This window comes from Temnothorax longispinosus, chromosome 4 (genome assembly GCF_030848805.1).
Source record: "Temnothorax longispinosus isolate EJ_2023e chromosome 4, Tlon_JGU_v1, whole genome shotgun sequence".
Lineage (NCBI taxonomy): Eukaryota > Metazoa > Arthropoda > Insecta > Hymenoptera > Formicidae > Temnothorax > Temnothorax longispinosus.
Window position 1 is genome coordinate 23,490,841 of NC_092361.1, and position 26,190 is coordinate 23,517,030.

Genomic DNA, 26,190 nt, shown 5'->3' on the forward strand with positions numbered 1-26,190 from the left:
ATTTCGATGATTCGTTCGAGAATGCATATCGTCAGTCGTATAACAACTACAAATCTTTAAAAATATTTTTCCAAGTCATCTATTCTTTTTAGCTGAATCTTCTGTGTTTGTTTTCTTTGCATCTATCTTTTTCTAAAACGTAATGAGGATACTTGATTTCAACTTTAAACTTTGTAAAAATATATATATCTGTATATTATATTCCATTACTATTTCCTATTCAAGTACTATTATCAAAATACTTCTTAATACTTATAATCTGAATTATATTTGCATATTTCTAACACGCTGACATTATTGCGACTTTTAACACAGTCAAATTGCGAACATTTCGACGAATTAATCTTCGTAATTAATAGAATAATAGGACACGAGAATATTCTGCATCTCTGAATAAGTCGCAATTAACGGAATAATCTGTGATAAATAATTCTTTGTTCCTAATGGCTCTCGATTCCCTAGTGGTGATAATCTCTGTAGCATCACATCCAGCTAATTGAACCGATCTTTCAAGCGCGATTAATACTTTAAGTGTGAAAGTTTATTGTAACGTACTGTAACAAAAAAAATTGAATCTATTAAAGTTTTAAACCATTCTTGTCCAAATCTATAATAGTTTTATGTTCTTTTTTTATATAGTACTGATAAAAGATCAATCAATCCAAGATGTCTAACAAATAGTAAAAAATATTTGCGAATAAAAAAACTATCGTCTTAACGCCATAAGATTAAGTTTCAAGAGTTTTCAAGAAAAACTCGAGTGTTTTTGATATCTCGAAATTTGCTCAAGGAGAATTCAAATGGAATTACTTGTTACTTGAGTTTTCGAAGTATTTACGAATCCTTGAAACTGCTTTTTGCGATATTAAGCGGTCTTGTTTTCACAGGAAGAAATCGTGAAACAAAACAAATCCGTTCGTCGATTTGATCCACGATTCTTCGTCTCTCTATCTCTCATCCGAGTTTCAATATTCAAATGGTCCCGCATACATTGTTGGTCGCCGAGAGATTCTATAGTGAAGATCATAATCCATGAGGCAGTAGCGAAATCGGCGGAACAGCCTGGCATTCAACAGGCCTCGAACCAGTGACCCAAATCCATGGCGCTTCGAGACGTACGCTTTTCTAGAATCGGATTATCGGTCAGCATTTGTGCCCAATATTCTTTTAATTCTTGCGCTCATTTCGATGCTATGTAAAACGATATCGTACTTCCGTACTGACAGAATGTCGAATAAGATAGACGTGGTTCGATACATGTTGATATCGGCACTCAATTCTTTTCAAAACGATCAGATAAAATGGGATACGTGAAGGATATAGAGATAATATAGTAATAATGTAAAGTCAGCAACTACCGAATTTACGAAAAGAATTTCGCAAAGCTGCTATTATAATAATATATCATGTTTATATACCGTAATAATAAGCTTTGCATAGTTATAATACGTTCTTCTTAATTTAACATAATAACATATTCTATATACTTAGAACGCCACACATATTACAATGTTAGTCTCATCGATTTAGGCAAAAAGATTAAATATCTTTAATTATGGTAAATTGTACTTATTATGTACAATCATATTAATCTATATATATTCAAATCATGTTGCTACATGTACAATACTCGATTCGCTTACATTATTGAGACGGATGATATTATAATTTAAAATTTCAATAAACCTCCTGATAAAAAAGATATTTGCTTTCGAGATATGTACGAATTACGATAAGCTTGTTGCTAAATAACATATTGGGATTCAAACACATATTGAAATTAGTAATGAATTTGCACCATATATATATAAAGATTATAAAATATTTAAAATACAGGAAGTTATATAATGCGTAATGTGCAAATCAAAATTTCTCATTTTTATATATCTTTTTGTATTTAATAGTCAGAGCGCCTCTTTTAACATAAAAATTGTAGATACTTTTATATAAGACTTAAAAAGAACTATTAATCTTTAATAAGAGATACTTATAATATACTTATAAATTTTATATTGGCTTGAAGCACCGCGAACGAAAGACTCACACCGTGACTGTGAAATCGCCGAGAAACGAAGTTAACCCAAATCCATACATATATCGTAACGGTGTTTTCGAGGGAACGAATTATCGGACGACCCATTTTCACCCAATGTCGCCAACTCCTTTTTGACCGTTTGCCGACGTGGAAATGATAACACGCGCCTGCCAGGCGCCAAAAAGGAAAAATGGTGTTCGCCGGATGTCGATAAGACTCACCCATCGTTTCGCGAACCGAACGGAAAAACGTCGTTTTCCGCGACGTTCCACGTCGCGGTATTTACGCGTCGACGTAGCGCAAACTTTTGCGAATATTTAAAAAGTTATCTGTTCACCCCGTAACTTTCTCACCTGGACCGAGTTTTCGGACGTCGATACATCTCGGACGTCGCGCCCGCCCGTAAAGTTAGGCGCGGCGCAAATTTGCGTTTCAGAAAGTTTTGTTCACACAAGTCTCACTGCACAAGTCTCGGCGAGACCTCTTGGCACGCAGCTCTCCCAAAAGTTCCATCTTCCGAATAAAATTGTATTCAAAGAGTAACATAAAAATTCACTCGAATAATACAATTCAATTTTATAAATGAATATCTAAGTGATTGAAATATATATAATTGGCATACTGCTTTTGATACTATATATAAAAATTTAAGATTACTCAATATTCAAAAATTTATCGCAGGAAATAGAATTCCATAAATACACTAAAATTGAAGAACAATATATTTAAATAGGACCAATACCTGAGTATTCTCTCTGTTTTCTCGTGAGAGACAGAAATCGGGGGAAGCTGCTTTTATTTCCACTGCACTTTTTAAATAAAACTTAAATAGTTTCTTATATGTAAATGTTCCATTCTTAACACAATTAGATAACGGATACTTATATAATTCTTCAGAGATTCTTCAGAGATTTCGTTGCTTCACTGAACAAACTGATAATCGCGCTAAATTATGGCTAAAAGAAACGATTCTCGGTTTACAGGCTCGATTCGCTTCGGCTGTCGTTAACGCGAAAAGACGAGGAAAAGTACGAAAGGCACAGATTACTCTCCTTCCTTTGAGAAAACGGTGCCAAAGAACGAAGACCGATCTGTATGTTTGACTTCACCGGAACGTAACCGTTTGATTATACTACGCCCGTCTAATATTATACCTTCGCTGTTCCGGCAGACTCTCGGGCTACATTGTATACGCAAATTTAATACCGCGTAATAGCACATGCGCGCAGCAGGATATACTTCGGTAATCCCCTTCAAAATTTCAACGGCGGTGTTATATGCGCAAGCCGCACGATGCGATCGTTAGAACGCATAATGGGTAACGCGTAAGTCGATATGCTCAATCGCTTTGTTACGCGCGAACTGCCAATGCAGTTGGGCTAAAGATGCGATGTAATGCTGATTCTCTAACGCGTTCCTGCGTACACATAATAGCGCTACGAGAATAGCACTCGGAAAATAGCTTTACCTGCTGGATAAAAAATTAAAATTTGTGAATTATGAAAATATTACGCTACGCGAATCTACGGCACGTAAATTGCATGAACATTCTGTCAGAAATTAATTTCAGAGTGATAAAAGATGCACAGACCCTTCAGGAGATGAATTTTGGTATAATAAAGTGCTATTTCATTTTCATCTTGCTCTTTACATTATGGATGGCGTGACGAGTCGCCTCTCATCAAATTCAAATTTGGTACCAATTTTTCTAGGTAACAAAAAACATCAAAAAAGGTTATTATTTATTCCAAGTGTTCAATTTTTAACATTAAGTGCTTTTTAAACAGCCTGAATTAAAATATTTATTAAAGAATAAATTTATATTATTTTGGAAATTGGTTGCAAAAATATCGCATCTAATATCTAATATAATAAAAAAGAGGTTGAAAATCAATTAAACACATACCTTTCTCCACATTTTCTAAAAAATGACTTAACTTACATGCTATTCCAAAGATTCAGAAAGTAGCTCGTTGATGTATTTAAGTTAGAATTCCCTGTGTATCGAGCATGTTAATTATAAGAAATTTTAATGGAATTAATATCTTTATAATATCTTTATTTCACATTGATTTGTGTAAGATTTTTTCTTCAATCGTCCTATACGCCAAATAGTAAATAGTTTTCGTTACGTGGTGAGAATTCTGTAGGTAGAAACCCTCTGGGGGATTTATCGCGCCGTTAATTTTACGGGGGTACACGTCTGGTGAGAGCACATGGAACAACCTTCTCGAACGTGGAGCATCCACAGGTTGTCGTCTGACCTAATCTGACCTAACCCAAGTGATTAAGGACGTTGAATCAATGGAGACAAGACGAGGAGGTTTCAAGGAGACCGTATCTCTTATCAAATCATTATCCTTTTATTAAATCATTAGCCTTCTCAAACGAAGAAGCTTGTTAAATTTCGTCGAAGCGCAAAATGCCCAACGAAATGTAAAAACCTGATATTTCTCTCATTAAACTGAAATATTGAGCTGAGCAAATAAATAGGAAATTTCTCGGTCATTGGGTAACTTGTCGGTTCAATACTGTCATACGAGTTCAAAACGTACCAGCGATATTCAGCTTTTCACAAAACTGGAGTGTCCTCTAATATCTTTCATCTTAATTTCTCGAGTGGAATAAGGATTTTTAAGATATTTAATTGCAAGTAATTTTTAAACTTTTATCAATGTTAATTTAAGAGTTTTTTGCTAGTTTTTTGAGAAGGTCACGTTACAAGACTGACCGATATAATCGATGCGCAGTACTATGTATCGTTATGACTTTTCGAACTCAAGCACTGATATTAGACTGATGATTGAAAAATGTATTTACTTTATATTGTACACTAATGTGTTGGTCGCTATTTGTTTGTTTGAAATATTGAAGTTACTGGGCTTTACAACACGTTCTTGCGTCATTAAATTCACCTCTTACAATCTTCTTGAATAGACACTCGTTTTGCTCGTCTGTGACTCGACGAGCATAAAAATTGAAAGCGAAAATTGAAAGAATTACATTAAGAAGTTTTGTCAATTGTAAAAATTGCTGTCCAGCTTTCGCAGCATTATTGTATATTCTGAAACCAACAGATTCGCGTCGCGTTTCAATAATGGTAGGAAGAATTATATTTCGAGGACAACAGTTCTCTCTATTTTCCTTTTTCCTGCTCGTCTTGGCGAGACTTAGCTTTGGATCCTCGTAGCTTGATCTCCTGAAAGGCTTGACAACAAACGAATGACAACGTTCTAGAAGAAATTTTGGTCTTGGTAGATTTGTTGCCGTACGCTCCGTTGCTCCTAACCATTGGAGGTAGGCTCGCGAAGGTGGAATCAATACGTGAACCTACAACCATCTCTACGTACACAATGCTAGCCGGCCAAGCCCGACAAGAGCAATGTGTATGTACCATGCACCTCGTACCTCTCGTTTTCTCCGTCGACTGTTGCTCAATGGTCGTGGCTCTCTCTCTCCCTGGTATGTGTTCCTCTTTAAACCCCTCTTTTTCCCCGCTCTCCTTCCAACTTCTCCGCATGTGTCCTCACTTTTATTTGCGCCGATTTTCTTCGCCTAGTATTTTTTCTCTCTTTTTTTCTTCTCTTACTTTCATGATGATGCAAAATCTTGCCGGATGAATGCCAGCTCCCCTTTTGACGGCGCGCCTTCATTCTGTTCCAGGAAATTCAGCGCCGTCACTCCATTTTCAGGCCCAGTCAGCGCACGTTGGCCGACACAGTTCGGTAAACAAATGCTCTCGATGTAATTTATAGCTTATGCACTTTCCTCTCCCTAAATTACTCGCAAGTAGTTCAGCTCTTTCAAATGTGATCGTTTTTCCTTCCCATTTTGTTCTTTTTCGTCAGCGAAATTATCATCGCTAGTTTGATTTACAATTGAAAATCGGTAAATTAAATTAAATTGATAAATACACAAACACACACACACAAATCTTTCATCCGCGGCAATTATCCGTATATTTTATTCCCACAGAACGCAGTGACAGACGCGTAACAGCCCATTTTACAGAAGGCCTCTTACAAGGTTTAGGACTTAGAGTCTATCTTTTTGAGAATGTTTGCAAACAATTTACACACATCTTGCATTCAGCTCAAACACAATTTGCAGAGTATCAGCATTCAGCTCGAATTCGCAAATATATATATGTATACATATACTTCTCTTTCTTGCGCGTGTGTAACGACAGTGAATCTGTTTGATTTGCAGGAATGGGGAGTGTCGGCAGCAACGTGACAGGAACGACGACGACGACAGATCCGACGACGTTCCTGCCAGACGCAACGCCGACTTTAAGCGAGCGCGAACAGGTCAAAATCGAATTTTACAAAACGTACGACGTCATGACGGGGATACGGATCGCCGCGACCCTCGGCGGTTTTTTCAGCTTAATGGTGTTGCTGGTAGTTTACAAGAGCAGGTGATTTTAAGGATGTTTAAAACGGCATTTGCATCGTCGTTAAAATACAATTAGAATTATGGGTTATATATTTATCAGATGCAAAGCGAGCAAACAATTGGAAGACCCGGCTTTGACTGCGGCGGCAGCCGCGGCGGTCGCGGAAGCTGAAGCCGAAGAACGCGCACTCGCCGTCGCTCTCGAAGCGATCGCCAGGTTACCACCCAGACCGGGTCGTGGTCCGAGAAGATCTTTGTGCGTTGAGGTATATCGTAGCAACCTAAATATTTCCGTTAAAATAATTAACAAGTACACATATATCCCTAAAATTAAGTACGAGTTCACCTAAAAGTGAAATCATTAGCGTTAGAACATTAGCAAAATTAATGTTCTATTTTTAGTTCTGAGAAATTAAATGATGTATTTTAAAGTTTCTTCTTAATATTTGCAAAAAATTATAAAATACGATGTCAATATTCATTACCGAATTAGGGCGATTTTTATTTAATAACTAGAGCTTGTTTACATATTGAGAAAATTATATATTGAAACATCACTATTGATTAAATCGTGCAGTTTTCGATAAGTAACACAGTTTTAAAACTTTGCCGGGAGAGCGTTAAAGTTTTGGACTGATACCAAAAAAGTCGTGGTACGTTTCACAGAGCTCTCTATTTAAGAGGGTTGCGTTTAGTTTGTAATTTGTCTGTTCGCCAAGCACTCGTAATTGATAGAAATATTTACATCTCAGATGAACCAGTCTCATTCACCCGTGGTGGCACCTCGCTTCGCCTCAGTCGGAGGTGGATACGACTCCCTGCTGGCACCGCCAATCAGGCAACCGAGGTTGGCTCCTCCGGTCGATCACAGAAGATGTAGCTCGGTCACCTGCAGCAGCACTGGAAGTAGTTATCTGGAACGAAGGGGTTCAGCCATGGTAATGCCGTGCCTTCCGCCTCCTCCATCCTACCCGCGTCACGCCGCCTACGATGAGCCATGGGATTTATATTACCCTATCGATATTCAGGTAGACACGATATTTGCGATCGCATATCTTTCGACATGGCTTTTTCTGATCTTAATTCTTCTTTTAGTCTTTATTTTGTAATTACTTATTCACTATCTTAGATAACATGATCAACTATTATAAATCTACTATAACACAATAATAGCTTTACAGTTTCACATTTTAGATTATAACTTAGCCTGTTACAAATAATAAATAAAAATTAGTTAAACCGCAATTAGTATTAAGGAACATCACGAGATATTATTCAAAATTTATTAAAAACTTGTGATGTAATCAGGTAATACAGCCAACCCCAGATTTATCGCCGTGCGGTAGCGAGGTCGGTCTTTATGCCGGGGCAGTCGGCAGCCTTATGGCGGCGTCGTCGGGCAGAAGAGCGCCGTTGGCATCGATGGGTAGCGTGGATCCTCCCGATCCAGAAACCAGGTCGCTCGGCTCCGATTCCGTCTTCCTGAAGAACGAGGACGAGGAGCAGTGCATCGACACTGAGGACGAAGTTTCGGGTTTTTCCACGGACTCGGACGCGCCTGGGCCAAGCTGTCGGCGGTTCCTACGGGTGCCTTCTAGGAAAAAACGGATCCCCGAGAAATGGGACGGATGCGCGGGCTGCGTGCCCAGACGACGAGCCGGTAATAAACCCTGCCAAGAATGTATGACCATCAGTGCCGCTGTCGAAACCTCCAGGTGAATTTCTATTACGAATTCTCATATAAAGAAAAAAATGTTGCTGTCGCAGCAAGAGATCATCGTCGTTACTGCGTATTTAAAGCAACAAACTTCTGCTACTAAAACTAATAATAATAACAAGCACGTGTAAATATTAATAATCACAAGAATACTAGACATTCCGAGTTTGAATTTTTTTCGATAAAACAACTATATTAAAGAAAAAGGAACTTTAACAAAATATTTTTATCGCAAAGAAAATATTATCAAAGAACCTAATTATTACTTGTTATAAATTATAAATTTTTATATATTTACGCACTTGCATTAGTATGTTCTGGTCTTAAACTTCTTTTCTTTCTTTTATATATTAAAGAGCACAGTTCATTTTTAATTAATAAACCTTTGATAATAGGTCGCAACCAGCTTCAACGACAACCAGTAGCAGTCAGAGTAGCGTGGGATCTCCACCGTGTTCACCGCCGATCGAACTGAGGCACAGACCACCAACGCCATTACCATCAATCCCGCCAATATGGTCCCAAGAAACGCTCTTTTAGGATGCGTTTTTCGTAGTGACCATGTCCTTCGACTTGTTTTTATCGAGACACGAAGCTAAACCCAGAATGTCGATATCTGAGGAAATCATTTGCCCAAAAAATTGATCTGGTCTTTAACCGTCTTGTATCTCTAAATAATTTTCTCTCTTTTCTCTTGGATCCTGTCGCCATTAAAATATATTTTACGTGAATTTGAAAATTCAATTGTTATATCGGTCAGTGAATTCGATTACAATTTATGAATGCAACAATTGCGATTATAATAAAATTGTTATAAAAATATTTTAAAAAAATCTAAATTTTGATATAACAAAATAGAAAGTAAACAAAATTATATCATTGAAAACCGTAATCTTTACAAATCGTAAGAACAAAGAAAAGAATAAAAGTTAATCAATAAAGAGGAGAAGCGGAAGAAGAACGTACGAGCGAGACGTGGAGAAGAACGCCGGAAAGCATTTTCGTCCGAACGTGAGGAAATATCGGAGATTTTCGATATTACAGCGGTGACTTCTGTCCCGAAACCGGAGCAAACCCATCTTAAGGTAAACTAAATCGAAGGCATTTTATGTCGACTGTATGGTACGCTCCATGACAAGCATGAAACTCGGATCGGATTACCCGCCCATTTAAAGGACGCGTCTACAACCCGCGAGACAAGGCTGACGGCGACTTAGTCTAACTATACTTGAGATCTCATCTACCGACGTATTTCAGACGTCTGCCTACTCCATCATGCTCCAGAATAAGTTGGCGAACAATGCACGCGCGCGCGGTCGCGTTTATCTGAAGTTCATATTAACTGCATTGTGGCTGTACCAACCAGCATCCCAACGCACCAGAGAAAGTGCGCACAATTTATCTCGCATCGCAAGCCGTGCTCCACTACTATCTTATTTAGTCGAAGAAGATTGGGCGGCATCATTATTTCCCGTCACTCGCCACATTCTCGACAATACTCTCTTCGACGACATTCTCTTCATACGAGCATTCTTCGTAACATGACCAGACGCACATCGACATCCGTGATCCATTTAACAACGAAAACAAGCAAATGCACTTCCTCGCTTAAGACATTCGTGGCGTCCCAACGTGACGTTTGTAATGCCTCTCGAGATCGCGAGATCTCGAGTGGCCGAACTTGGGAGAAGGGCGCATGGTGATCTATATCGCACAAAGGAGAATATCCGAGAAACGAGCGGAGAAACTCGTTCCGATCGATCAGGGTGAACCGCGTAACTCGCAACTCAGGAGACTGTCGAAGGAAGGCCGATCGACAATGCGGGGGAAATAGGGAATTATTTTTATACAAGCGCGACGATAATCAAGCTCGTTGAACTGATCGTGATGCTTCTCGTGAAAACAATAATACGCGCGCAATACTCAATTGTATGACGTCAGTGTAACATGTGATTGTCAACGAGACGAGCGGATGGAAGAGTGAAATAGAAAGAAGAGAGAGAGAGAGAGAGAAACGAGGGAAATAGCACTTTCGTTCGGATAATCGTCGAACCGGATTTCCCCGTCGCAATTTTCCCGACAGAGAAAACCGCCGGTTCGCCGTTGATCCGACGTTTCTCTAACGCGAGGAAAACAAAACGTATTTCTATTCGTGTAATCTTGTAAGCTCTGTAAGGTTTTGGGTGTACGTGTACGTGTCTATAACCCTCTTGCGTACGATAGATAAACACCGTGCTCGATGGAGGGGAACCGGAAACTGGGCGACTGCCGTATATGGTCTCGTAAAAACGGCGAACCAAAGTTGCCAAAATTCCTTGATCGCCGTATTTTGACAAGGTGATCTATTATATCGATCGTTTCGCAAAGTTGCTTGGTAAATTTCTATCCGGACTGGAATATCGATCGATTAGATATTCCACGGAAACAGAAATCCCCGCAATTAGGCCTGTATCTAATCTAAAGAAATCGTAAGATATTTAAAAGAAATAAGAGGAAGAATATGTGAATTTATTTGAGTTTTTTATCCCCGTCAATTCAGTGATATTAGCTGACGAGAAGCTCGCTGGGTGTAGAAAATCGAATTTATTAAAATGTTAGAGCGCGTCGGTGTAAAGAACAAAAAGATAAAAAGAGAGACATATAGTAGACGAGACATATTTATCGTTGACAAGAGCAACTTGTGTCTATTTTCGATAAAAGATAAAAAGTAGTTGAACCAGACGAGCCATATATGCCTCTATGTCTACATCTGGAGACTTTTCCACGGAGGCTAACATCACTGCCGGTCAGCCCCTCCAGGCACACGACGATAAACGAATAAAAATAAAGCAGAAATTAATACACATTTACGTAAAAGCAAAACGAACGCACGAGGACTACCTAACATTGTTCTAGCCAAGAGTTTGTATAGTAGACGAATAAGACGAGCCGAGAAGTTATTATATATATCGGGATAAAAAAAAAAGAAGAAAAAGAGAAGAAATATATATAATGTAATAGGCGCCACGCACGCAGTGCTGCGACCGTTACTTTTAGATAGGTGTACATACACGTCGTGTTACGATGCGTTACGTTGCGTTGAGCTTATACGACAGCGACTCGCCCTCGCTGATCGACAAAGAGCGGAGGGAAGGCGAGACTCTAACGTCGTCGATCTACATGAAGAACTTTACATTACGCTGGCTGCGTTCCAAACTTCGCCCCGGAGGTACGAATTTAACAAGCCGCAAAACAAAACGCGAAATACGAGAAATACGAAGAGAATATATAATCACGACTACATGAAACTACAGACCCGTGTAATTCCCTCTAATAATTTATATACTGCTATCCGCTATACTCTCGACCATTAAGCCGAAAAAACGTCAACTTTTGCGGACCTAAGAGATTAAGAGAAAGTTTCTCGGAGACAGAAAGGAAAAGGGAAAGAGAGAGATGGCGGGAGGTGTCCAAACTTCAAGGAATACACGCAAAAGTTTCGTGATAAATAAGGGAAAGTCCCTAATTGGATATTGTATGCCTTATTGAATCATTGTTATATATATGTATATAAAAGCTGACATTTCGCTTGAGAATTACGATAACGTCGTGAAAAAGTAGTCGTCACAGGAGGCGAAGTTTTAGAACGCGGCTGTAGGAGAATAAAACAGAATTATTACTATCGCGAGGTGCGCTTTGCTATACGCCGACACGCCGACGAATTCGTTCCACCCGAGTTCCTTCCGTTGAGACGTATCACCGTAATTTTTTTTTTCAATAAATAATACCTTGCGAACAATTAGGAAAACAGTCTATTCAAAATTCCTTCGAGAACCCTTAACGTGAACTGCATATATACGTTCATTAGTACGAATGTATTGTATAGTTCTATCGTTGTGTCAACAGTGTTAAAATAGTCAAGATAATTTCCACGCAACGTCGCGTAAACGAAGATCAAGTACATATTTCTCGTTTGCATTCTTATTAAAGTAATTAACCGGGAACAAAGTTTTCAACGGCGCGTGGCGTACAGCAAGCCGCCCCGTAGTCGCGTAAGACAAGGAGCTTGAAAACTCGCGAGTGCTGCCGAATTGCCAAATGTAACAATCAAACAGTGTCTAGTTGAAGTATAAAATTCAAAAAGAGCCGAGGATAATCTATGCGGATATATATACGCGCGAATAGATGCGTGAATGTGCGCGATTGTGCGTGCGTGTGCGTGTGCCAAGTAGTTTAGCACAATTTTAGGCGGACGAAACGTATATACATATACATACATACATAAATGTACATATGTATTTATGTATATGCATATACATATATATGTATAAATAGGGCGAGTGCGAGACTTTTTAGAGACTGTACACGAACGAGTCCGTGATTGATTTTAGCATCTAACGTTCATACAACCACGTGAACCTTTTCTCGGTGCCTTTCTGCTGCACTTCTTCCATCGTCGTTTAGAAAAATATACACTCTCTTCACTATCCTCTCATTAACCATTCTCCTCTCTATACTCTCTTCCCTTATACTGACTCCTTTTTAGGAGTGTTTCCGCGCGATGCCGCAAGGAACCTGAACGAATTAAAGTTAAATCTACTCATGTTTTTTCTTTTTTCAATTCAGTTCTTTTATCTCTAGCTAAAGATATCAGATATAATTTCATTAAAGAGTATCCAGAAAGCAAAGAAAAACACATTAATGTACGAAAAATATACTTACTAATTTTAAAAAAGTTACATTTAATTAGAATGGAAATTATCGTCTTGGTTAAACTTGTTTAGAAGTTAAGTTTGATTAGTTGTCAATTTGATAAAATTAAAAATATGATACTGGTTTCTTTTTAACTAAATATTAAAAGCAAAGATGTAGTTCTTCAAAAAGTTATATTTTTATTACTTTTATAACATATTTGCAGATATCATGCAGACATTATGTATGTTGTTAAATTTTTGTCGGATTTAAATTTTAATAACATTGTTTGCTTGAAATTTTAAATTTAAATAATAAATGTAAAATAAATGAAAAAAGAATTTGTTGATGATGCTATCGGGAATAATGGACAAAAATTATTTATAATAAGTTTTAATAAATAGTTACATTGTAACTAATTATTTTAATCCAAAAATAGTGCTTTGTTTGGAATTAATATTTTGTACTACATTTTGAATATTTTCTAAAGCTAGCTAGAGAAAAATGAGAAACTGTAGTGGTGCGGCTGCACGGAACCTCTTTCATATTAACGATTATAGACCTTCGTACTTTTATAATTTTTCTACTCTTTAACATTAGATACTTTTAAGAGTAAGGAACTGTTACTAGAATTCGCGCCTAGATTCATTGAACATATATTGATAAAGATAATTATACAACTTCTCTTGACTTGAATTATTCATTTTTAAGACCCATCACATCTCTTTGAGATGCGTTATATTGATTTATTAAAAACACTTATTGTTAAAATTAACAAATAGAATAATTTCTTTAAAAACACTGTTTATATACTTTAAGTTTTAAATAATTAATTTCAAAGATACTACAATTTCATTACAGTGATAACAGTTACTTTTCTTCATTAATGCAGTCTTCATCTTTCTCTTCCCCCTTTTATTACATCCACAAAACCTGCGTTTGTTTATTCCTATTGGGAGATATTGGGAAAATAAAATATGTAATACACATAACGTGCAGTATTATAGATTTTATTTTCCCAATAGCTCCCAATGTGAATAAACGAACGCAGGCAAATTAAACTCTTGCCAAAATGAATGTCTACAAACAGTTTTTTTATTTAATATTCTTTTTACTAAATATACATACATTCTCACAATAATGAGCTTAATGAGTAGTTCTCACAATAATAAGCTTAATAAGAATTGAACCAATGTCAATTTTATCTTTATCGACATTTTACCTTTAGAAATTTACGAAAAGTATTTGGGTTAATTCTCCTATCCCTTCCAAATAATAGGAATATAGGAAACTCAATATTTATTGCATTTCTAGTATACCACATGGTTTTCTAATATATACGACTGATATAATTCCCGATATATACAGGGTGAATCATTACATAGATATATACAGGGTTATCACGATACAGATTTTTTAAAACTAAACAATTTTTCCTTAATCTAAATTCTAAAGCATCTAGAGAAGCAATTAACATGAGTAAATTTGTCCATAGATGAATCATCCTGTATATAAATACAGATAAAACAAATTAAAGCTTTGGCAATTTTTTCAGCTTTTGTGTAAAAGGTATTATATTCTTTTCTATATTCTACTATTTCTATTTTCAAGGAATATACCATCTATGTTTTTTATACATCGTAGTTCTATTCAAATATTTATGTTTAAATTTAATTAAATATGTGTTATTTTACAATGTTAACGCTTATCACAAGATCTGTCTCTAGTTCTTCATTCTATTTCGTACCCCCTAGAGAAATGCTATTTACTGACAAAGAAATTCTTACATCTTTGCGACTCGTATCTGATTATGTTCGAGCCCTCGCTATTATTATCGTATCACTGGAAAGTTGCACAAAATCGAAGCGCATGTTTGCTAATTTAGGCTAAACAAAAATTTAACGTGATAAAATAAAACGCACGTATATCATTAAATATATAAATATATTAATAAAAATATAATCTTTTTAATAATTTTTAATAACTTTTTTTATAATGACGGAATGCATTGTATAATATTGCGTTGTGGAATGTATATAGAAAATATATAAAAGGTTCTTATATTTTTTCTTGAACGTGAAATTCCTTTCATTAAACATGATAAAGAATATTAATTAATAATGTACATTACATTGAATATTTAAATAAAAAATTTAAACGTAATTTACCAAATAGATCTAAAAAAATTCCACTGAAAAAATTAATATGTTGCGTGTTATATTCATTGCTCCTAAATGGCGTTAGTTTTACGGCAGATTAGCGGAATGCAAACATGCGACTTCAAGACGTGCCCCATCAAAGCGAACTTTCATTTAAATCATTAATTTAAATGAAACATGCAGTCATTAAATGGGCTCAAAAAAAGAGCCTCTCAAAAACTGCAACTCTGAAATTCAGTGATGTGAGAGTCCGTGCGAACGTGTCGGCTAGTGATGAGAGAATGCGCGTGTTACATAAACGGACGCCCATTAATTGCGTTATCGTTAGAATGAAAAAAAAAAATAACAAAAACTGACGGCTCGATAATTAGCTCGCAATAAACTAAACGCAGGCGCAGTTGTTAAGTGTTCCGTTTTGTAAATAGCTCCACGGCGAACCCGTGTTAATTGCGAGAACGAGACTTGGACTTGGCGGAAGTGTGAGAAAACGCAAAAAAAAAAAATGATAACGAAAACCAGCGTACAGCAAGAACGGCCTCAAAAACGGTACAGAGATATTCCGTCGACCGACACGATGGGATGACGGTGAACCCAATGGTGCAATTCGGCACGAGTGACGAATTCGAAAACAAATGTTGAAATATTTTTCGGTCGCAATTTTATCGATATTTTGCGATTATTTATAATTTTCGAGAACATTGCACACAAGTGCATCGATTATATAACAAATGTCAAAATCTCTTATTTATGGCTATTTTCGCTACTGCACAAAATTAAATTCAAATTAATTTTTTATAAGAATAATGATGTATTAGAATTACACCAATTGGGAATGAAAAATTGTACATATATAAAATTTCTTCCATACATACGTTATCACACATACTTCGATATAAAAAATATTATATCTAACTAAATGCAAACGTGTAATTACATATATTTTATTTGTATATATGTGTATTAATATTTTAATATAATTGCAAGGCCTTTTCGTAAAAAGAATACTTGAACGTATCGTCTAAATATACGTATATGTCGCAATAAATATAAAAGTATTAATCAAAGTATAATCAAAAGAACAAGTGGAAAATATATATACAAATTAAAAAAATGTAACTCTTTCACTTTCACTTAAAGATATATTTAACAATTATTATTCCAGTAAGATATACACTTGTAATATTCTTACAGAATATATTTTCCCAAAAAAAAATATTTTTAAAGATATGATAGAATATATATATATCGATGGAAAAGTGACAGGGTTAACTAAAAGAAGAACAAAAAAAATTTAATACCAGCAAACGGCGCTGCTGTAGCAATTAACACGTAATGTATTAACTGCCATAATAATAATTTATAAGAAAAATATTTTTTATTGCTAAATATCTTATTTATTAATTACAATATGATATACGCAATGTATGAGAACTGTCAGTGACTTGCAAATAAAACTAGAAATTGGAGTCATATGATTAATGTAAAGTCAACCAATATCGAAACTTATTTAACATTTGAATCTAGTCAAGAATTTTTAGTTTCATTAACACTGTTATTTTTATCTCTCGCGATACTTTAGCTCTGCTAAGCTTTTTCTTCATATATATCTTTGTATAAAACTAGGTACAAGTTTGTTAGCGATGTGGGCCTTGACTTCCCTCACTTTATTTTTCGTTCATCAATTGTTCTTTACGACCATTAACGTCACTCGATCGAGCCGATTACAAAAAAACAATTAGGGAAACGGATGGAGTCAACAATTTGGTGAATTTATGTCCGACAAACAACATACAAGCCCCGTTCTGTCGGTCGCCGGAACGAAACCCGAAAGCCGAACGTTCTGTTCGACGTCGATGGCTCTTTTTTTACTCGAGATCGATCGAAAATCCAACCGACTGCCGATCGTGCGCTGTGCGCGTATGATCGATCGATCGATATCGAATGGAGCGTTTATCGGGCAACATAATACAATAAGTTACTCAAAATGTTATCCGAAGCGTTAAAGGAAAAAAAAAATAAACAACAAAGGCGATGGAAACAGTGACATACACGCTTACAGATACACGTGGTTACCCACACAAGTATACATACATATATACATACACGTACAAGATGTTAATAAATTGGAATAAATGTTATGACTATATTTCAAAATTTCTACTTTTTCTTTAATAGCATCCTATCATATAAAGGTACGATATGTTAATATATAAGTTTCATTAAAATCTTTTCGTGTTCCAATATTGAACAATAAATATTTTTATAGTTATTATTTATTATTATTTTTGTGATTATTTTATTTTTGCTTCTATATTTAAAGTATTCACATCAAACCATATTACATTTAATTGTTTATATAACTGCATAGAAAAGAACTTTTGTATATATTTCACGTATATTCATTCACACGTACAATTCCTATTTGATTTCTATTTTTATCGTTATCATCATCATGATTTTAAAATAGTGCAATTTTTAAAACAAGTCCATTATATGATAACATTTAACATACGATGTTGGGAGACATTGCTGTAAACAACTCTTATCTAAGACTGATATGATAACTCTATTAATTTTTATCGTGAATCTCTCATTAGGCGCAGCAGATGTGTCTTTAAAGCAGTGTTGCAAGTTACAGTGTGGTATTCGCTTTTCTTCACGCATTTCAATCGCGTACAGCTGTGTAAACAATATACGCGTCATATAGCGCAAAAGATTCTAACGGGCACCAGATTAGCGAAGTTAAAGGTAAATAAGATTAAAATTATAGTTAAATGAAAATTTGTAATGTTTTTTAATGCAAATATATATAACCAGAGAAAAGAGCTAAAAATGATGTACCAAAACCTTTCATAACTTATGGCACATTTTATTTATTTACAGATAACCTTTAGAGACAAATATATAAACACAAGATATTTACAATATTCTTATATATAACGACTTTACCGGACCATTTTCACCGCGCTTACGTGAAAAAAGTGGCACTACTAACAATACTGCTTTAAAATCTCGGTATCGTAGAAGTCTTCAAATCCAGTGTTACAGATCCAGTACAGATAATACGTGCAATTACGCGCGACATAGCATCTACAAGAGCAGATCTCATCAAGAAAAAAAGAGGGATTGTGACAGTTATCTCGCACGATAAAGATCATTATGGATTACACCAAGTTCTTCTCTAAAGCGACCAACAGACGACGACCGAACTTAATTAGACAGTTGAGTAAGTAATCATTGCCCTCATAATTTTTATTCATTATGCATTTCGTCATTCAGTGTCGCAAACAAACATCTAAAAATATTCTTATATTATGGCAATTTATTTTTTACCTTTGAATAAAACAACTGAAAATAAGAAACAGGTTTTTTCTTTTATAATTATTTTTTTTACGTATTTATTGAAGTAATCTCTCACAGCTAACTAAAAATGTTCATTAAGCTGAATCGTGAGAATATAGGAAAACATTTTACACAAAAATTTTGTGATACACGTTATAACTGCATATTTAAAGCTTTTTAAAATATTATATATTACAATATATTTATTATATCCCCGAATTTTGAAATATTCAATAGAGATATTAATTTACATCATGTGTTGCCATGGTTGTGAACAATATACATAAGAACAAAAAGTATGTATTACTGTTGGAGTAAAGATAGTAATTTATCGTTTTGATAGGAATTTTTCTTTTTGATAGGAATATCTTATCTGTTTATTAGATGATTTTTTCTTCAATTTTAACTTGTCAATTGCCGATTTCACTCGATATCAAAGCTAACAAAAAAATAAGATTAAATTCAGTTCAATTTAGTTCGAAAACAATCTGCCATTTGAATTCTGATCATTTCTTATTGATGACCGATTTGAAAAATCGTAAAGATTATCGTATATTAATTAGAAAATCAAATATAATACACATATCATAATACATATATAACTTTGATTTATATGTATACATAGCACGTTTCAATAAAAGTCTTTTATTTAATTTAATCTAAATTGATTTAATCTTGATTTAAACGACCAAAACCCGTGCTCGAAAAAGTCTTGACGATTAATCTGACCAAAACCAATGGTAGAATTGTCACGAAATTAGCCAAACGTTGTCGAATATAAAAATAGAGTCTTTCTCGTTTATTAATTATTGGCGAAACAAATACATATACTTTCCAATAAAAACTTACTTAATTGCTTAATAAGAATCGAAATTTTCTATGCAGAATGCATGGCATAGATATTTTCTTATTAGTCTACTTGTCATTTTAGTTCTTTTGTAACTATTTATTGTTTCAAAATTTTAATTAGCCGAGCTCTACTTGACGCAGCCAAATAGTATAACTCTGGCTGCCGGTATGCCAAATGCCGCAACGTATCCCGTTAATTCTATTTCTATGACATATAAATATAATATCCCAGTAAATCTTAGCAAACATGAAGTATCTACAGCATTACAATATGGATCTTCACAGGGGTAAATATCAACATTAACATTCTGAACTAATTTTATACCTTATTCAACTTTATTTTTAATTTTTTTATATTTTTATAATATTTTTTCATGCTTCTATGGTATAATTAAATCTTATATTACTTATCAATGTAATACAAGCATTTTCATTAATTAATTAATTAATTAATAATATATTTTACGTTTTAACATACTTGAATCGTACGCTTATCATTTTTCTTGCCAAAGTTATGCACCGTTAATAGAAAAATGGAAGGAGTTCCAGAAAATGTGGCATACACCAAAACGAAGCGATTGGCAAGTCGTGTTCACGAACGGTTCTTTGGACGGTTGCAGTAAGATCTTTGAAATGATGATCGATGAAAATGACCCAGTTATGATTCAAGCGCCATTATACATAGGCATACTCGGAGCGGTTTGTTATTTTAAAATTATATTATGAAAGAATAATAAACGACAGAGGTGCGAAATACAAATCTCTAGTAGAAAGCGCAAGAAAAGTTACTTAAAACTTAAAAATTTATATCATATTATACAATTACAATATTGTCTAAATTGACTAAAAAGTTAATATATCTTATATAAAATATCTCGTAAAGTATTAAATTCTCAATAATCTTGTGTTAATATTTTTATATATTAAACAATACATTAATTAATGTGAATAATTCACTGTATTTAAAAGAACAGGACAATTTTACATTGCTTATAGATTTGATACAAAAAATTAAATCTTTGATTTATTCTACTAACATAGTATTGTTTTTTTAACATGTAGAAGACCCGAATGAATTATTTATATAGAGAATAATTTTCAGAAGGTTATCTCATTCTTTTTTTCTTTTATTTTTATAGTTAGTACCATTGGCACCGAATGTTATAGAGATTCACCAAGATGCTGATGGAATAATTCCCGAGGAAATCACCAAAGAATGCGAACAAAGATTTAAGGATGGTAAACCGATGCCAAAAGTAAGTCAGAAAATAGCGGTATTGTGCCAAATGTTCTTTTTAAAATTGCAAGAAATAATAAAGAAGCAATTATTTATTTTTGTCTCTCTATCATTTGCGAGAAATTTTTTACTTTACTTATAACTCAAGAGCTTTTGACAAGCATGTCAATACTTCCATTTAAAAATAATTAAAATATCAAATAGCTCGAATATATCGTATCATAACCATAACTATTTTAGAAGATGATAATCTTTGCTAGTGGTCCAATGGTTGACGGCACGTTAAATATCCCAAAGTTTTTTTTTAAGACGAGAATCTGTGTCGATAATAATCAATCACCTATTTTAAATTGATAATCTCGCGATTAGTTCACTCATATAATTGACATATTCGTATTTTAAATTTATTTTTTATTATATACGACCTTTATTTCATTAATTTCCTTTTATATAATGATTGTCGTACTGCTTTAAAACTCTTTCTTTTTATTAAATAAATATGCAGCTTTTGCTATATTTTGCAGTTACTTTATATCAATCCAACGGGAGCAAATCCTACAGGCACCGTTTTGTCGGAGACCCGACGAAGAAAAGTGTACGAGTTGGCGCAGAAATACAACTTCCTAATCGTCGAGGACGATCCTTACTGTTTCATTCACTTTCTCGGTGAACAGCCCACGTCATTTTTCTCCCTCGATACTGATGGTCGCGTTATCAGATTGGACTCATTCAGCAAAATTATGAGTGCTGGAATTCGCGTTGGTGTTGTCACAGCACACCCAGATATCTCAGCTAAATTGCAACTTCACATGGAAAACTCGATCATTCATCCATCAAATGTATCTCAGGTAAAGCTCGGTTCAATGTCTTTTAACTTACTTTATCGACTAGTACTATCATGATAATTTCTTTTACATACATGTATATAACAGATATAACAGAGATTGTAGGGTAAATGTAATTAAATACTTTATCAGACTTAAGTATCTTATCTGCTACAGAAGTTTTTTTTAATTATGATTATCTTCCATTGCGTATTAACAATTTGACTTTTTAACGAGGTCTTAATAATATGATAATTATCATGTATATATACATATAAGTAGATATTATTACTAGCGTTTCGGATATAAATTTACGAATAAAATTATTTTGTTAAGTATATGTCATAAATCATTTACAATAATCTTTTCTTCAGATGCTGATTTACAAACTCTTCGAGAATTGGACCCCGCAACAATTTGAACAACATTTCAAAGATATTCAAAAATTTTATCAGGAGCGACGTGACATGATGCTGACCATGGTTGAAAAACATTTAAAAGGTATATATGTTAATCGTTTTAAAAGTTTGGATTTACTCAAAGCACCTCGATATTTTTATTAAGAAGAACCAATATTAAATTAATCAGTCTGTAATAAATAATTTTCGAATGCTCTGCCTATTTTAATCTCTGTTAACCTGAATTTTAAAAGTAGCTTTGAAATTCTTACATAATAAAATCGTTATACTTGTTAGGTTTGGCAGAATGGTACGTACCTCAAGGTGGGATGTTTCTTTGGATTAAAGTAACGGTTGTGGATAACACATTGGATTTAGTGTTGAACAAATGCGTGCCGCAAGGTGTTTTTGTTCTTCCTGGAAATACCTTCAACTATGATACTTCAAAACATGATTGTCATTTGAGGCTTAGCTACAGTTATTCTTCATTAGAAGAAATGGACAAAGTAAATTTGAAAATTAATTTTAATTACTTATCAAATACAATATAACGTACATATCTTTAAAAAATGCCGCATAAATTTAATAATTTTACTCATTGTCACAGAAGATCTATATAAAACAATTATATATTTTTATATGCATAATTCTTGTAAACTGCAAAAGAAGAAATATTAATAGGCAAAATTAAAAATTTAAATATTTCTACAACCGACGTTTCCTTTCTTCTTATTTTAATAACACAAAAAAATATTAGTTGTGGATGTGCGTTTAAATTTAAAATATTGATATTTTTTATTATTTTTTCAGGGACTGTCTGTAGTAGCTAAAATAATACGTGAAGAAGCAGAAAAAAAAAGTAACGAAATTAAAACATAACAATTGTTTTCATGTGTATTATACGTATTCTTTGAAATACGTATTCCTTGAATGTTTATTTTATTATATAATTTTATTATACTTATAGTATGTTTCATGACAAAAGAGATAATAAAATATTAAATTTATCGCAATTTGACCTACTTCTGTTTCAAAATATCTTGATTTAGGAGAAATAAACTGCTTTAAAAAGAAAATTGCTTTGTGTGGAAGAGAGTATCCAGTAATTTTAAAATATCTAATCCCAATATTTGGCAAAAAAAACAGTGAAAATAATCACATTAAATATCTCATTAATATCTATTTTTTTACGTTTTGCATATTCACTATTTTATTAAAAATCGATAAAAAAAATTTTTAATATGTTTACTTATAATACTTCGTATGCTATCTAAATAAAATATAAAGGAAATAAAAGATAGAAAACAAATAAAAGTTTAACAATTAAAATGTTAAATTTTTCTAATTAACTGCTCTAATTTAAGTTTACTAATGGTATTTATGTCTCGTGATCAACAAATAGAAAGTATAAAATATTTATATAATTTTTTATGTATAAAATTATATAAATATTTTATACTCCTCGAGTTCAGAAGATTCACCGTTCGCTTCTGCTTGGCGTCCTCCGGATTCTCTCGCGGTTTATCCGGTTCTCCGTAGTACCAATCTTCTCCCGCGGCGAGGCTTTTCGTTTCCCATTCGCTTCGACGCTGCTGTCTCTAGAATCTTCACGATCCTCGTTGTACTTACAATCTCTGTGATCGTCATCTCGCCTAAAATATCTGTGCTCGTTGTTACGCTTGGAACTCCTGTGATCGCTGTTATATCTGGATTCCTTATGATCGTCGTCACGTTTATCGTCTTTGCGCTTGGACTTCTCTATCTTCTTGTTCCATTCTTTTTTCCGGTCTTCGTCCTTCAATCGTTGTATTTTCCTTTCTATCGTGATGTCTCCCTGAAAGATTCCTCTTGATTATTTTTTTAACGTCTTTTCTCGATCCTTTTTCTTCCGTCGTTATTCTCTCTGCCATCTTCGATTCTTCCTGGACAAAGTTCTCATAATTTCTTTCTCTACCGCAGTTTTCATCTTCAATACTTCCTTTATCTTAGTCCTCCGTTTATCTTTTTTACATGGCTTTTTCTTCTATTCTTTCTTGATCATCTTTCGATAAATCGCTCTTTCTCTTCCTCTTTTATTACATTGTTTCTTCTATCACGATGCTTCATCGAGTTATTCCGTGCCATTCCTTTTAACGATGTCCTCCTCCTGTTATCCTCTTTCTCCACCGTAATTTTTTCAATTTCTTCTTCGGGAAATTTTTCGTAAGTCCTTCACTGAAATTTCCATCTTTAATACTTTTTTCATCTTAATTTTTTGTTTTTTCTTTTTACATGGCCATTTCTTCTTCTTCCCTTCCTTCATTCTCCTATCACAATCAAACCAGTACAGTGATCGAAGAAGACAGTGATAAAGACTGAAAATCAATGTGCAATTGCAATATATGCTTTATTATGTTATTTTTAATTTTATCGACATGTAATTATTTTTGTTGGTATTGATAGAGACAAATGCAAAGTTTCTGATGATATTTTAATAACCATGTAGATTAATTAATTAATAAATAATTAATTATAAAAATACCGTCGTTGTTTGTTTTTTTAAATAATAAAAATTAATAAATTGATCTAAAAATTATTCTACCAATTTTAGTAAAATAATTTAAATTTTTTCGTACAAATCTATAATATATAGATTGTTATTATAAAATAACGACCAATAAATATCAAAATCCGGAAAATTTATAGTATAAAATAGTTTTTATTTATTTTTTTTCAGTACGGCGCACCATTACGAATCAATCGAAAAAAATATATTTTATATAAGAGAGTATAAAGCTTATAAAAAAAATAATTTCATAATTTTGCTCAAATCATGCTTAAAAAAATGATTTTTGGAAAAAAACAATATCTTTTACTGCATAATGAAACTCTATATGGTTGTTACTCTGTCTCAAGAAAGTCTTTATATGTCCCTATAACATATTAAAATATCAAAATCGATCAAGCCGTTCTCAAGAAAAAAATATTTTTTAATTTTTAAGTATTTTTTTATTTACTCGAAAACCGTTGAGTTAGACGTCTGATTTTTTGAGGGTCATTGTCTTTTATCAATACCTACATATCCTCAAAGTGGCAATTAAATATTCGCCCGGGGCAATTTTACCATGTTTATCCCCTTATACCATTTAAATTTCTTAAAATTATAAAGCACATTAATTTTTTTCATTATTGAATTACTCCTCCCTCATCCCTACCTATTCGTATCCCTACCTATCCGATTTTTATCTAGTTTTTACCCATATCCCTACCTACCCGATTTTTTATATATTTTTTACCCATATTCCTACCTATTTACGCATAATATTCCTACCTACCCGTGTCTTTATCTGGTATACCTATAGTTACGATCGCGGTTACGCGAAATCAGAAAAGCACACGCAAATTTAGTTGTAAATTGGAACCGTTTAGGAGTTTTATTGAGAGTTTAATTTACGTTTAGTTTAGTTTAATTTGCGCAAAATAGAGATTCGAGACGGTACCTTTCCGTCTCTGATTACGTGCAATCGCACATATACAAAATAACCTTATATAGGCTTACCATTATCTGTACTATTATTTGTACTTTGATTGGTGTACCACACCAATCTACCTTAATCCTCTTCGTCTTCTTTCTTCCGGCCAGAGTGGACTCACCTTTTGTAATACCTGGCCGTATCATGCCTCGTATAGCCAGAGATCGATAACAAGAAGAAATACTCCTGCTGCCGGCTAATCATTGCCGGCAATAAGCGTAAGAATTTACGCTTTTGTATAATCCGCGAAACACGAACACGTCGCGAAGGGCCCATTATATTAATTAAATCAATTAAGTACAAAATTAAAAATAAACAATAACAATAATAATTTCTTTAAAACATGAATTAATTTAACATTTAGTCTTTGCGCGCGTTTATTCGTAGCAATTAAGATATAATATTCAATAATTAAAATATATATTCAATAAAAAACAAATTTGAATTAAAAAAAAATCTTTATGTCGACAGTTTTAATTCGAAGAGATTCGATTATGACTATGAACTTTATATTAAACTTTATATTATTTTAAATACTAACTTTATAATATGAATAAACTTTAATTTAAAATTAAATAAGCGAAAAATGCTAGACGCGCCATTCGATAGAATCTAAGGCCCATATACGTGTATTCATCGATTCGAACGATTTGTTACTAAATCTCATCTCAAAAGCATGTAGATGAAAAATTCAGATGAATGACGCAAGATCCGGAAAGGATAATAAATTTTTCACACAATTAGAATTGATAAAAATATCTCGTTGTACTGTGCTAATTATTAAAATTATTTTTTGTATAATATGTTATTTTAAAATTATTGTCAAATGATGTAAAACTGTTCGATTCTAAAATAATTACTTAGATAATTAACTAGAAAAAAATCTTCTATTTTATAGCAATAAATATATATGGGATCTTACATCATATTATTATTTCAACTGGTAAAATCCAGTTATCAATTACCTCAACAGACATATTAATTTATCACTCACCGACCCCGATGCGCAACAGCGGAATTACATCTGCCACGTAGCTACGTTGTATCT

The 26,190-nt window shown here is 33.7% G+C and overlaps 2 protein-coding genes across 7 annotated transcripts in view; both read left to right on the forward strand.

Annotated features, from left to right (window-relative positions):
* Positions 1 to 17,134, forward strand: part of LOC139810865 (uncharacterized) — a 72,113-nt gene extending 54,979 nt beyond the window's left edge. For 3 of the 5 annotated variants that reach the window (XM_071774741.1, XM_071774743.1, XM_071774742.1), the window contains 5 exons: positions 6,245 to 6,455; positions 6,534 to 6,699; positions 7,186 to 7,461; positions 7,742 to 8,148; positions 8,546 to 17,134. In XM_071774741.1, coding sequence (XP_071630842.1) covers positions 6,245 to 6,455; positions 6,534 to 6,699; positions 7,186 to 7,461; positions 7,742 to 8,148; positions 8,546 to 8,690 — 1,205 coding nt within the window. In that variant the 3' untranslated portion in view covers positions 8,691 to 17,134. Of the gene's footprint in view, positions 1 to 5,698; positions 5,761 to 6,244; positions 6,456 to 6,533; positions 6,700 to 7,185; positions 7,462 to 7,741; positions 8,149 to 8,545 lie in introns of all 5 variants that reach the window. The other 2 variants (XM_071774744.1, XM_071774745.1) reach the window with 2 other exon arrangements.
* A 433-nt stretch (positions 17,135 to 17,567) lies between these two features.
* Positions 17,568 to 22,643, forward strand: LOC139810864 (kynurenine/alpha-aminoadipate aminotransferase, mitochondrial). 2 transcript variants are annotated; one of them, XM_071774739.1, is made up of 9 exons: positions 17,568 to 17,728; positions 17,864 to 18,206; positions 19,293 to 19,458; positions 19,684 to 19,870; positions 20,311 to 20,427; positions 20,933 to 21,256; positions 21,607 to 21,733; positions 21,928 to 22,136; positions 22,441 to 22,643. In XM_071774739.1, exons 2-9 carry the CDS (start codon positions 18,140 to 18,142, stop codon positions 22,507 to 22,509), a joined length of 1,266 nt encoding a protein of 421 aa, XP_071630840.1. In that variant the 5' UTR covers positions 17,568 to 17,728; positions 17,864 to 18,139; the 3' UTR covers positions 22,510 to 22,643. The 2 variants fall into 2 exon arrangements, with proteins under 2 accessions (XP_071630840.1, XP_071630841.1); XM_071774740.1 differs by having other exon boundaries at positions 18,021 to 18,206.
* The last annotated feature ends 3,547 nt before the right edge of the window (positions 22,644 to 26,190 follow it).

What these genes read in the sequence shown, in the direction of transcription:
- LOC139810864 (XM_071774739.1), top strand. Translation starts at nt 18,140, where the DNA reads ATGGATTACACCAAGTTCTTCTCTAAAGCGACCAACAGACGACGACCG. An exon ending in GAACTTAATTAGACAGTTGA is followed by an intron (nt 18,207 to 19,292) that starts GTAAGTAATCAT and finishes AATTTTAATTAG; the next exon opens with CCGAGCTCTACTTGACGCAG. An exon ending in CAATATGGATCTTCACAGGG is followed by an intron (nt 19,459 to 19,683) that starts GTAAATATCAAC and finishes TTCTTGCCAAAG; the next exon opens with TTATGCACCGTTAATAGAAA.